This window comes from Schizosaccharomyces osmophilus, chromosome 2 (assembly GCF_027921745.1).
Source record: "Schizosaccharomyces osmophilus chromosome 2, complete sequence".
Classification (NCBI taxonomy): domain Eukaryota; kingdom Fungi; phylum Ascomycota; class Schizosaccharomycetes; order Schizosaccharomycetales; family Schizosaccharomycetaceae; genus Schizosaccharomyces; species Schizosaccharomyces osmophilus.
Genome location: NC_079239.1, coordinates 169,463 through 181,998, shown reverse-complemented (window position 1 = coordinate 181,998; position 12,536 = coordinate 169,463). Strand labels below are relative to the sequence as shown.

The following is a 12,536-nucleotide window of genomic DNA, read 5'->3' as shown; positions in this document are numbered from 1 at the left end:
AGTATAATATATGCGACACAATTTTATGGATTACACTAGACTACGGTAACCACTTGAAAAACTAACAAATCATGAATTACAGATTAAACAAGCAGAGAAAGACAATTTAATGTTTATAAACAATTATAAAAGATTAAAGGGGACATTAAAATCGTTACGCAATGACTTTGTAGCATTTCCAAAATCGTGAGCAAATCAGGTCGAATTTTCGGCTTGTTTGTCAAAAAGTAGACGAGCCAAACGTTTATAATCTGCAAGTAGAATATTGATTTCGTTAAGTTTTAGTTCAGAGGCGTCTGGCATAGTAAGAAACCGTTCAAGAGGTGGATCATCAACAGAAACGACATTGTCTGTCGACAAAGTAGAGTTACGAAGAGCATGCCCGGCTACTCTGTTGACAAAAGACAGATAAGACTTTTCGAGAGCTACTCCCAAGCCGCGTAGATTTGAAAGCGAAGATCGTTGCTCGTTATTTGCTTCGAGGTCTGACACAGCATTTTCGGAAGACGGAAGCTCTTCCTTGGTAGACGCCTCTAATGAAAGAGGATCGTCCGCTGGCTGCATGGGACAGTGCGTCAGCAGATTTGGACAAGCCCGAAGAACAAAAGAAAGTGCAGCTTCAAATGTTGTAAGACAATATTTTTGTTCTCCCGTCAAGTAGTCTGGGTTTCGAAAACGCAAGACAAAATTCAAATGAGACAACAACTGTGAACCTTGAAATGATAAAATGCAAAAGATAGTAAGGTTTAATAAATTATCAGCATTCATTTCTTCTTTTGGTAAATTAGAGGCCTCCACAATTTTCTCGTTAACATTCATAAAAACATTCAGTTTTAGCAAAGGAGTTTTCAGTCTATTGAGAGTAAAAAAAGTTTCTGCGATGTTTTCAAGACGTTTTTTGACCTCCTCTTCGATGGAAAGACAGTCCAACAAACCATTTTTTTCATCTGAACAGGCAAACTTCTTGAGAAGGTCATCTTTATTTTCATCGGTGCTTGTGCTTAAACAAAAAAGCCTAGATACACATTAGAATGAAAAACAAAGCAAAAAAAAAAAAAAAAAAAAAAAAAAAAAGTAGATAGCTTACCTGTCATATAAAGATTCACATACAATACCTTCAATGATATTCATCCATTCATCTTTTTGCTTTACAAGATGCTGCTTTGCCATTTTCTGGGTTTCCATTTCCTCGGGGGAAAGTAAAGGCACATCATGGCTTGGGGATTCAGGATTGGGAATTAGAGTTGAAAGCATGAATTCATCTGTTTTTTTGTAAAAATTGTAAAAGGTGTTTGTTAAATCATCAGGAGATAATAGTTGGGGATGAACGGGGCTTACAAGAGACGAAATAAATTCTTTTACGAAAAATTGTACAGTTGCAGGAAGCACAGAAGCACTTTCCGGAAGTTCAACGTCGTCTGGCTTCTGCTTGATTGTATATTTCGACGCTCTCCAAGAGTTGAGAAAACTCATACTGCGAATGAGATCACCGTATTAAGAATGGGATACTTGACATATATATCTGGGTGTATACAATTACAATCAAAAGGACCCGACACTGGAAGCAGGAGAAGTAGAAACCAATAGACCCAAGCTGTAAGTAATCGATAAGCAAGGTAGATATTTGAGTTAGCCGGTATTGAAAAAATCCTGAATGAATGAAAAGAAAGTTCGAGGAGATGAACTAAGCTGCTGGAAGTTTCTATCGTAAGAACTATGCAAGTTTTCGAGTTCAGACTACAGGGAACTCGAAACGAAGTACAAGAGTCGGGATTGACAAAAAGTACTTAATACCGATGGAATCCTTCAGAATTTTTATTCAATGTAGCAGTATTTTCATAAAAATGAAACTGAAAACGGATTTTTTTGAGTTTTCAATGTTTGAGATGTTATATGGCCAAAGAATTCAAGGAATCCTCAACGCGGTATCGCTATTTTACATTATAAAGTTGATGTAAATAAATGACAAAGAAGGCATCAAGGAAAACGTCTATTCATATCTTCATACAAAGTAGACTTTACTGCATTTGATGATCAGTATGTGAATTCATGAATTCGCATATTAAAAGACGAGACGAGAAACCGAGTGATAAATCTTCGGTCTTGAATCCTGTTTCGTTAATCAACCAAACGATTTGTTTGCCTCGGCTAGTAACTTTCGAAAAATAATTTCCTTCTTCCTTTCCATCCTTCGTAATTCCATAAAGAGAAATGATAATGACTTTTCTAATTCCAAATATCATATTACTCGATCCATTCAATCTTGTAAAATAATATGCATCGTCGTAATCTGTAATAGAACGATATTGTACTCCAATATGTTACCTCGTGTTGGGTTCTTTGAAAAAGAACTTTTCTGGGGAGAAGTTCAAGAACCCCAGGAGATTCCCAATTTTAGGTCAATTTTTTGTTAAATGTCTTTTTCATGGGAATTTTAGTGGTCATTCATGGGCCATCCATTTCATTCGTCCCATAAAGGGCTTGAAAGGCAACGCAAAAATTCTCATAAGCTTATTTCACTCTGACGATTATTTCTCGTAAAGTCTCTTGCTGGAGTAAGGTCAGGTCTTTGAAGGCAAGGCAGACAAATTGCAAAAGAAAAAGTATATATACATATACATAAAAATAAAAATAAAACAATTCGGATTTTTTAAATCGTTTCTGTTAATTGCTTTGAATAATGTTGGCTTCAAAATCAGATTTTTATCAGATCTCAAAAGCTTCCATCTGCCGGATCGCATAGTTGAGCTTTTTCACATATCACGAAATATGGGAAATCCTAAGAAGAGATCAGAAAAGGCCGAAGCTGCCAAAGGTAGAAAAGACGAAATTGAAGCGAAGAAGAAGGAAGTCGAAGAAAGTGAAAGATGGTCGAAAGGAGCAAAGGGTAATAATAAGAAGGAGCAAGAAGAGGAAAAACGACGACAGGCGGCCCAGAAAAAAGCAGAGCGTGCTCGTCTCGAGCAAGAGGAACTGGCTAGCCTGCCATCGAAAGGTGGGAAAGGTAAAAAGGCCGGTGCTGGTAAAGATTTATCTTTGGATGCTTTTCTGGAGGAACCTGCTCAGCCCGCCTCGTATAGCGCTCGCAACGTTGATGAGGCGTTGGATTTACTTAATTTAGACTCTGGCCCAAAGGATAAAATCGATCGCCATCCTGAACGCCGCTTCAAGCCTGCGTTGAACGAATATAAAGAATCACGACTTCCTGAACTTCGTAAGGAAAGCCCTGGTCTTAGGCTTAACCAATATGAAGATATCATGTATAAAGAGTTCCAAAAGCATCCCAACAACCCTTTCAACAAGGTAAGTAAAGCATCTCATAATCATAACTTTACTCTGACGCCTTTTTATAGCTCAATGTTGGCTACAACGCTAAACAAGACGACATTAAGAGTCTTCGCGCTGCTCGTAAGGCTGAGCTAGAGGCTCGTCTTCGAGAATAAATTGTAATACTTTTTGCGTTTGCTTTTGTGTATATGATTTTCAGTCATAATGGAGAACTGAAATGAAATGGAATCTTAACATATTGTTTGTATGTAACTTTTTTGAAATATTAAATCATTTAATCTATTCTATATATACATACATTGTGCTGTACGATTTTGAAATGTATCTACCATAGTACAAAATCTATGAAAATAAGCAAGCCGAAAAGGTGCCGGGATGGCTTTCTCAGCAATCTCGACAGTTTCGAATAATTCATTCATCACTAAAGAATGAAATGAAAGATGAACCTACTTTTTCTTAGATCCTGAAATTTCTGAAATTTTGCTTGCCTCTTTGTAATTATAAACTAGGGTAGCATCCTATAATATTGTTATAATAAAGCTGTGAAGAAAGCTGCTTTTATGGGTTTTTCATGAATTGAAAAATAATCAAAATATATTAATTCTCTTTCAAGTATTATGTTTTGTACGCATATATTTTTTATTGCTCATGTTATGGAATCCTAGTTCGACTCTTAAGAAGAGACGTGCTTCACACAACGGTAACTTACTCTCTCCCCCTCTCTCATAAGTAGTCTGCAGTTTGTGTCTTCGGCTCGTTGACCTTTTGAAAAACACTGTATTTTGCTTAATTGTTTTAGCTTTACAAATTCGCAATGTCTAAATCTGTTAGTTCTGCTGTTAAAGCTGTGGATTGGGCAGCCATCCCTAGTAAGTTGAAATTGGACGCTAGTACTGCTTCTACCCTTGTCAACTTCCGTTCTCGTCATGCCCAAGCTGCTGCAAGACTTGGCACTTTGAAGGAACAACTTACAACCGTCGACTTTGCTTCTTACCGTCAAGTGCTGAAGAACCAAGAAATCGTAAACCGTATTGAGTCTTCTGTGACATCTTTCAAGCCAGTAAAGATTAATTTAGATTCTCAGTTGAAGGCAATTAACGCTTTTGAAGGCAAGGCTGTCGGTAGTGCCAAAAAGAACGTTGAGATGGTCAAGAATGAATTAGGAAGCTTGAGCACTACTTTGAAGAACATTGAACAAGCTCGTCCTACCAGTGAAATTACTATCGAAGATATGAAGACTGCTGTCCCTGAAGTTGAAAAGATTGTCGAAACTATGGTCACAAAGGGTAAATGGGTTGTTCCTGGTTACCGCGAAAAGTTCGGCGATTTGAGTATTATGTAAATTCGCTATATTACTCATCTCATAGGTCTTTGTCGACCCAGACAAGCTCTTGCTAAACAGTCAGGTATTCATTACTTCCTGATTTGTAAATTAGCGCGTGATCGTTCCTTTTACAGTCCTCTTTGTTATAGTTTGTTTCAACTATGAGCAAGCACGCTAAGCTAATCTTAAAGAGTCAATGAAATATATCAAAACCTGATCGTCATTATATAGGAATGTACGTAGCTTAAGGTTAGTGAAACTTCCTATAAGCTTGTACTTCGTAAGTTTCCTACCAAATTTTCAAAGTAGCTTGCACATATACAATCTTGCAAAGCTACTGTTTATTTCTGTTTTGTAATGAACTACCCAAGCTTCACATATAGGAATGCACTCAAATACGCTATATTCCTGTCGTTTAATATAATTAGTACTGGGCAGACGCGTTTCACCAAAACCATGTTTTACGATCAATACGTCCTGACCAAAAAGAAAGGAGGAATGGGTGTTGTTTGGTAAATAGTTGTTGTAATTGAAATGTATACTAATATTTTCAGGCTCGCAGCTACTCTGGGGTCAAAACACTCTCTCCGGAAACTTCACAAAAAGGATATAATGTCCGTTAATATCGATGAAGCTTGTGAATTTGTCGCGTATTCTCCTGAACCGCTAGCTTTACGTCTTAGTAGTAACTTAATGATTGGTGTTGCACGCGTTTATGCCCATCAATATTCTTTTTTTCAATGTACGACGCGCGTTTTCGACATCAGCGAATATAAATGTCTGTTTTACTTACCAATTTTTTAGCCCAGGTTTCTTCGCTACATTCGAGATTGCGCAAAGAACTTGATAACATTACTGGCAAGCTTCCTAAAAATATTGACGCGCGTGTAGAAAAAGTAAAGTATGTGACTTTATCCTTATACATACATACTAGAGTATAATAACTAATGAAATTAGCAACGACAATCTTATGCTCGCTGATGACCCAGCCTTCGTACCTGAATTGACATTGTCGAACGGTTTTAGTCTTCCTCCTTTGGACCTTAACCTATCCTTAAGCAATGATACTGTTTCATTTGATCAAGCAAACTTGACATCGTTGCAAACGCTACCGGAAGCTTCAAACACCTTTGGTAACGCAACTCAATCCTTTAGCCTTCAAAACCATGCTCCTGTATCGAGATTTGATTATGAAGCATCAAACAATCTTTTTCCAGATGAGATTTTGGACTTTGAATTTGATGAAAATGGTGAGGTTCATGAAATTGCGACACAGGATAAAATGCCACAGCTTAGCCCTGCTAATTCTCAAGACGAAGAAGAACATTTCGATGCTCAATCCCCTGTTGAAATGAGAGATGAAGAGCAAGAATCTAGAATTCGTATTTATGAATTGGATGATGATGTCTTGCCTCTTCCGGTTCCCTTGGAATCTGTAGTAGACCCTAACATTGATATGCAACCTCAAGAAGAGCCCGTTAAACGTAGAAAAATTCAAAAAGTCGAACCTGATGAATCTATTGAGTTGAGCACGAAAACCCTTTCCCAGTGGAGGTCGACGTATGTTGACAGAATGAAGGCCATTGAAACAGCCAAACATGTGCGACGAAAAGGAACCTCAGCTGAAAAGAAAAAACAGGTTAAAAAATTGTACCAATGGGAATCATTTCATCCAATAATTCAAGAATGGATTGGTAAGCTTCAGCCTGAACCAGTTGCGAAACAACCGGAAAACGATGATGTTGAGTTACCAATGCCTAACTTGGAAAATTCGGATATTGAAATGGGCCGTGATGCTCAAGGGTCTTTGGAATTAAATATGCCTTGGAATACTTCCTCTCGTTCAAACAGTCTATTAAACTCTTCTAAAAGTCATTATCAAAATGGTAGTGAACATTCAACTCCACTGCTTGATACTCGCTATGGTAAAAGACTCACACCGAGTCCGATGAATAACCGATTGCAGTTCTTGCCTGCTTTGGAATCCAGCCAGTATCATGATCACTTAAACTCTGAATTATCTTTACAGCTTGATGAAGATTTTTCTCTCTACAAAAATACTCAAGAAGAGAACATTGGAACATTCTTGCATATGGAGCGAGAGTGCGCTAATTTCTATGAATATACAAAAACTGCCATACTTGAAAACGGTGGAGATATGAACTTTTCAGAACTTTTACCTTGCACATTGCAGCGTTCTGTGGCCGCGCAAGCTTTCAGTCATCTTTTAGGTACGATTCATCGATTGCAACACTTACTAACCAATAAAGCTTTAAGTACAAAATCTGCTATCTCGGTCAAACAAGAAGCTCCGTATCATGAAATCGTTGTTTCTTTAAACGCACTTTAATCATCAAACGCATCTTTGTCAAATATGAAAAATTATTAAACCTGATGAAATTATTTCTGACATTTACACCTACATCTGCTTTGGGATCTGGCTAATTATATACGTACTTTTAATTTATTTGTTCTCATTTATTTCAATGAATGTTGCTTTTGCAAAAAGCTAATAATATTGAACCCGTCTATTGGATTATTGTTTCGTAAATAGTGCATAGTAGAAGTAAAACTTTTTGTAGTTTAACAAGACTTTTGATAAAACTGAAATGAAAATGTTTTATTGAATTATTTATTTCATGCAAACGGTGTGTATGTTATGTTCACAAATCGCTATACGAACGATACTTGGCTAAGTTCATTATCGTATATAAATACGTTCATCAAAACAAAAATCACAGAAAATGGGCCGTAGAAAATCATTAAGAAGCCAAATTTTAATTCGTCATTTACCTCAAGAAGAAGCTGATTCAAATGATGAATCAGATAGCAGCGACATTGATGAAGAACAGACGTATGGTATATGGACTGAAAAACCATTTCAAACTGAGGCAGGACGATCTTATTACCGGAAATTACAGAGAGATGGCATTATATACCGTTTAGGTGATGATATTACTGTAAACGATGGGGATTCTAGCTTCTATGTTGGTGTTATTACAGAGTTATACGACAAAGCGATCACTAAACATTCGGGAGAGAAATACTATGAAGCTATATGGTATAGCAGAGCAGTTGCAAAACGCATGGAAATCAAACCAGAGTACTTATTACCAGACCGCCATGTGAATGAAGTATACCTGTCGTGCGGACGAGATGAAAATCCGACGTCGAGCATTATAGAACATTGCAATATCTATTCTAAAGAGGAATTTTTCAAAAGGTTCCCACAAGGGATTCCACCGAAGAAAAAGGACGACTTTGCTCGAAATTTTTTTGTTGATAGAGGAGTTCACTTAAAATTCAACAAGTATACCGAACCCCTCAATTGGTCAGAATATTCTCATAATTTAGACAAAATAGAAGACTTGCTGGTTGAGATGGAAGAAACGCTTAGATTACCGAAGAAGAAGACGAGTTCTAGAGGCAGAGGCAGAGGTCGGCCAAAGAAAAGATCAGTCTCAGAAGATGTTGAAGGAGATAATGATGACTATAATCTAATGAAGGAAGAAGAAATTCCATCTTCTGATGATGCTTCCTCCGTAGTATCTTCGTCCGATGAAGAGTATGAAGTACCCAGAACTCCTAAAAGAAGGATTAAGCGGTCAAGGACTACGCCAAGCAGCGCAATGTCTACACCAAGAAGAACGTATGTAATTTATGATTTTAATGCCTTATTAACGAATGAATAGTGGCTATAAGCAACCTCTACAGATCACCCCCCTTCCACTACGAATGTTATCGATGAAAGAATTTCAAAATTCGCCTCATAGAAAAGCGAGAGCCATGCTACATGTGTCAGCGATTCCTAACACTCTTCAATGCAGAGACAATGAATTTACTACCATCTTCACTAATTTGGAAAGTGCAATCGAGGAAGAAACTGGTGGATGCTTATACATTTCTGGAACACCAGGCACTGGAAAAACCGCTACTGTACATGAAGTTGTATGGAATTTGCAAGAAATGGCCAGAGAAGGGCAGCTAGCAGAATTCACGTTCTGTGAAATTAATGGAATGAAGGTAACGAACGCGAATCAGGCATATTCATCATTATGGGAATCCCTGACTGGCGAACGTGTGACACCTCTTCATGCTATGGAATTACTAGATAACCGCTTCAACCATCCATCGCCAAATCGATGTTCATGCGTTGTTTTGATGGATGAGTTGGACCAACTAGTAACGAATAATCAAAAAGTGTTATATAATTTCTTTAATTGGCCTTCTCTTCCTCATTCACGGCTTATTGTTATTGCTGTAGCTAATACGATGGATCTTCCTGAACGAATCTTGTCGAACCGCATATCCTCCCGTTTAGGTCTTTCAAGAGTGCCATTTGAACCTTATACCCATAACCAATTAGAAACTATTATAGCTTCCCGTCTGGAAGAAGTAAAAGATGAAGAACTGTTTTCTTCTGATGCTATTCGATTTGCTGCAAGAAAAGTGGCTGCTGTCAGCGGAGACGCCCGTCGAGCTTTGGATATTTGTCGGAGATCCTCAGAATTAGCAGAAGGCAAAAATGGAAAAGTTACCCCTATATTAATTCATCAAGCTATAACGGAAATGACTGCTTCTCCACTCCAGCGTGTTTTGCGAGATTTATCTTTTATGCAAAAAGTATTTTTATGTGCCATTGTTAACCGCATGCGTCGTTCAGGGTTTGCGGAATCTTACGTCTACGAAGTAGTTGAAGAAGTGGATCGTTTGGTAAAATCAATGACTAGCACAGATGCAGCCGAGTTTGGTCAACTTATACAACGTCGTCCAGAATTTCACTATATTTTAAGCAGCCTAGGTGAAACCGGCGTTTTATACGTTGAAAATAAAAGCAGTAGAAATGCTCGTGTTCGTCTTGCCATAGCGGATGATGAGATAAAACTTGCTTTCAGTGGAGACACGGAACTTAAAGGCATAGCATAAAAGTCAATGCACGCTTTATTTGTATATTAGGCAAAGATGTTTTAGGTATTTATATGAAATATATGAATGAGAACAATGACTGTTTCAAAAATGATACTGAGACACCATTGAAAGTTTTATATTTTTGATTCAATAGAATATTATATATATCTCATAATTGAACGGATTCTCTGAATATGCAAAGCCATATAAATTTCGCGGCTGACATATCGTAAACAGTACTAGCACACAACCTGGGAGAACCTGTAAAATACCAGCATACCGCGAAAGCACGATTGACCAATCTTGAGCATTTCAATATACTTACAGTTGGCTTCTTTTTTGGTTTAAGAATTGAAAATGGGAAATTGCTGCTCACATTTTGGCAGTTCTGATGAGGTTCGAGAAATCAACATTACTCAATGGAAGCTAACAAGAGCGTAGATTGATGAAGTTACTCCGCTTCTCCCTAATGAAGGGTAAAGTTTTCAATTAATAGCTTTGAGTTCTAAGATCGCTGATACCTTTAGAATTCAAAGAACTGCCCCTACTGCTGAAGCAGATATGAGCTTGAGGAAACGACAAAAAGAAGAAGAACTAGAAAGCAAAGTTTACGAAGATGCAAAGTAAGAATTTGAGAAATATAAAGACGAAGAATCAAATTTTTAACACTGTCAGGAATAAATTCATTGACGTATTTTCTATGCGACTAAGGACGGAGCCTCTTGAAAGAACTCAGGATGAAAGCACTTATGAGTAAGGATTGACGGTTTAAGAAATGTATTTGCTAACATTTGATTAAGGGAGTTGATGGATCAAATGAACTCGTTGGATTTAGCGCCGGAATATGAAACGAGTACACCGACAGATCAAGATCGAGAGTTTATCCAAAAGAAGCTAGACCTCTTTCTTCGGGAGATTAAGAGTATGAAGTTTGACACAGACATGATTCGAGGAAAAATGATTGTGAACTTGTCCAAAGTGAAGCCGACAATGAGTGAAAGTCCTTCTTAGGCATATTACATACAAGAAACCCCGACTCCCAAGGAAAGCAGGTTTTCCTAATTAAAAATACTTAATCAAACATTGGGATTCAATGCAGTTTTGGAATATAATTTAATAGTAATGAAGAATAAATTTAATATTTGATGTCCAATGCTACATGAAATCATACTCTGTTGTAAATTGTTTTATAAAGCGGTACTCGTGCTAAACGAAAGCAAGCTTTGTTGTCATTGTTTAATAGTGGAAATCGAGTATGCGCAATACTTACGGAATCATAAATAGGAAAAGAATTTTCATAATCTTGAAATAGAAAACCTTGTTTAACCCTTGAATTTCATATAGCCAATTACGGCTACTGCAGGAACGATAATCAAAGCAAGGATCAATAATATACTGGAACGTTAGTAAACAAGAAAACAACGTATGACACATAAGGAGCCTATTTAAAGTAGACACCAATACAGCTGCTTCCTTGTGTGCGAAAAGCGAGAATACATACGAAGGAGCGTCACTTTCCTCAGTACGAGGTTGTCTCAATTCCAGAAGCCTTTCTTCTGCTCCAGGTTTCAAGTCACCAATATACATTTCTTGCAATAACTCATCAGCAGCAGCCGAATGACCTACATCGCGGTATGACTTGGTACAGTCTTGGCCTAAATAGGGAAAACAAGTTAGCATAAAAAGAAGGAACAAGGGTAAGAATTGGTCTTGCGCTAATTTTAGCAAGGATTGCATGAAAACTGAACGCCGATTGTATATCAAGTGAGACTTGCAATCGAAGTGAAAAATAAGAACCCAAATGAAAGCAACGCAGGATCAATTCAAGCCAAAATGGGGAAAAATTAAAGAAAGGACAGCCATTTACAAGACAGAAAAAAGCGTCTCATTTATTTGGCAAAGAAGCAATCTCCAGCAATATTGCTTTTTTTATCATCCTCACTTACGATCGAAAGGAGAAGTACTTACCACCGTAATCTAGCAAGATGTCTAAACCACCAGGATGGTCCTCTGCAAATGAAGTTACATCGTATACTTTTCCTTCAAAGACCATATACAAGTCCTTTGGAGAGTTGTGTTCCACGACTTCTTCGGCCTCGAAAACTCTGTTCGACATATTGTTTTAGAGATGGGATTTAGAAAGTCTGAATTCTACGAAATGGAAAAATGAGGGTAATGGAAAAGGGAAAATTTCAGAGCAAGTTGAAGGATCAATTGGTGTTTTACTTTCGAGTTGGGGTGGACTTAAAGTTATTGGACGTTCTAGTTCTCGCTTAGATAATTCTCGCTTTGTAATATCTTGAACGGCCCCACAACCATAATAAATAAACAAATGGAAGAGTCATTCGATTTCATAAAAAAGACTGTATTCTACCATTTCTATTTGAAGTATGTTTTCCCTCGGAATGTTTATCCGTTCGTTTCTCTTGAAGAAAGGAATAAAATTCGAAATAGAGAAAAAGAGTTTCATCTGATAATTTGAGTCCACTGTTCATCTCATCAGATTGGTTAAATCAACAACAGAAATGTGTCTGTCATAAGTGAAATCAAAGCCTGTGTCCGGTTGTTTGCACATTTAGAAAAGCAACGCGCTTAAACGAGAGCTCTGAATGTGTGAATAGGAATAGAAATATGTTGTGAATGCCCTTTTTGAGATTCATTCCCAAGCGCTAGTGTCTACCAACAAGGCACACGCTGTCGGATCAATTTCTTTATTCTATTGTAGCTTCTTGTAGATAGCAATACCAAGTCTTGGATTCATGTCTGTGCATTGAAATGCTGGGATCGGAACAGCAACAACATAGAGCAAGGTCTGTCCATTCATCCTTGACACAGCATCAATTCTTTTCTTCGTTCATCAAGAGAGTTAACAAAAAAGGAAAAAAAAGTGTCACGAACCGGGATCGAACCAGTGACCAACAGATCTTCAGTCTGTCATGCTCCCAACTACACCACCGCGACTTTATTGATCAGTGTAGGTGGAAAACACACATGTACCATGAAGTTTTTAATGGAA

The 12,536-nt window shown here is 37.5% G+C and overlaps 7 protein-coding genes and 1 non-coding gene across 8 annotated transcripts; 5 read left to right on the top strand and 3 right to left on the bottom strand.

The window, feature by feature from the left end:
- Positions 1 to 195: 195 nt before the first annotated feature.
- On the bottom strand, positions 196 to 1,473 carry muk1 (GEF Muk1; the record flags this gene model as incomplete). Its single annotated transcript, XM_056181382.1, has 2 exons — positions 196 to 1,015; positions 1,088 to 1,473. The coding sequence occupies 2 exons, from the start codon at positions 1,471 to 1,473 to the stop codon at positions 196 to 198; spliced, it is 1,206 nt and encodes a 401-aa protein (XP_056038236.1).
- Positions 1,474 to 2,769: 1,296 nt separating this feature from the next.
- On the top strand, positions 2,770 to 3,423 carry oxs1 (oxidative stress transcription coactivator/ribosome recycling protein Oxs1; the record flags this gene model as incomplete). The annotated part of the gene is made up of 1 exon (XM_056181381.1): positions 2,770 to 3,423. The coding sequence occupies one exon, from the start codon at positions 2,770 to 2,772 to the stop codon at positions 3,421 to 3,423; it is 654 nt and encodes a 217-aa protein (XP_056037963.1).
- A 679-nt stretch (positions 3,424 to 4,102) lies between these two features.
- atp7 (F1-FO ATP synthase subunit D) lies at positions 4,103 to 4,630 on the top strand (the record flags this gene model as incomplete). Its single annotated transcript, XM_056181380.1, has 1 exon — positions 4,103 to 4,630. The coding sequence occupies one exon, from the start codon at positions 4,103 to 4,105 to the stop codon at positions 4,628 to 4,630; it is 528 nt and encodes a 175-aa protein (XP_056038142.1).
- A 339-nt stretch (positions 4,631 to 4,969) lies between these two features.
- On the top strand, positions 4,970 to 6,962 carry rec8 (meiotic cohesin complex kleisin subunit Rec8; the record flags this gene model as incomplete). The annotated part of the gene is made up of 4 exons (XM_056181379.1): positions 4,970 to 5,124; positions 5,167 to 5,354; positions 5,417 to 5,513; positions 5,570 to 6,962. 4 exons carry the CDS (start codon positions 4,970 to 4,972, stop codon positions 6,960 to 6,962), a joined length of 1,833 nt encoding a protein of 610 aa, XP_056037841.1.
- Positions 6,963 to 7,356: 394 nt separating this feature from the next.
- Positions 7,357 to 9,538, top strand: orc1 (origin recognition complex subunit Orc1; the record flags this gene model as incomplete). The annotated part of the gene is made up of 2 exons (XM_056181378.1): positions 7,357 to 8,261; positions 8,305 to 9,538. The coding sequence occupies 2 exons, from the start codon at positions 7,357 to 7,359 to the stop codon at positions 9,536 to 9,538; spliced, it is 2,139 nt and encodes a 712-aa protein (XP_056037839.1).
- A 339-nt stretch (positions 9,539 to 9,877) lies between these two features.
- On the top strand, positions 9,878 to 10,531 carry lam1 (Ragulator complex subunit, LAMTOR1-like protein; the record flags this gene model as incomplete). Its single annotated transcript, XM_056181377.1, has 5 exons — positions 9,878 to 9,916; positions 9,962 to 9,996; positions 10,048 to 10,143; positions 10,196 to 10,273; positions 10,321 to 10,531. 5 exons carry the CDS (start codon positions 9,878 to 9,880, stop codon positions 10,529 to 10,531), a joined length of 459 nt encoding a protein of 152 aa, XP_056038137.1.
- A 311-nt stretch (positions 10,532 to 10,842) lies between these two features.
- On the bottom strand, positions 10,843 to 11,636 carry cyb502 (cytochrome b5 Cyb502; the record flags this gene model as incomplete). Its single annotated transcript, XM_056181376.1, has 3 exons — positions 10,843 to 10,915; positions 11,022 to 11,175; positions 11,489 to 11,636. The coding sequence occupies 3 exons, from the start codon at positions 11,634 to 11,636 to the stop codon at positions 10,843 to 10,845; spliced, it is 375 nt and encodes a 124-aa protein (XP_056038136.1).
- Positions 11,637 to 12,408: 772 nt separating this feature from the next.
- On the bottom strand, positions 12,409 to 12,481 carry SOMG_20123. Its single transcript has one exon. It is a non-coding gene; the product is annotated as a tRNA-Phe (tRNA).
- Between the last annotated feature and the right edge of the window lie 55 nt (positions 12,482 to 12,536).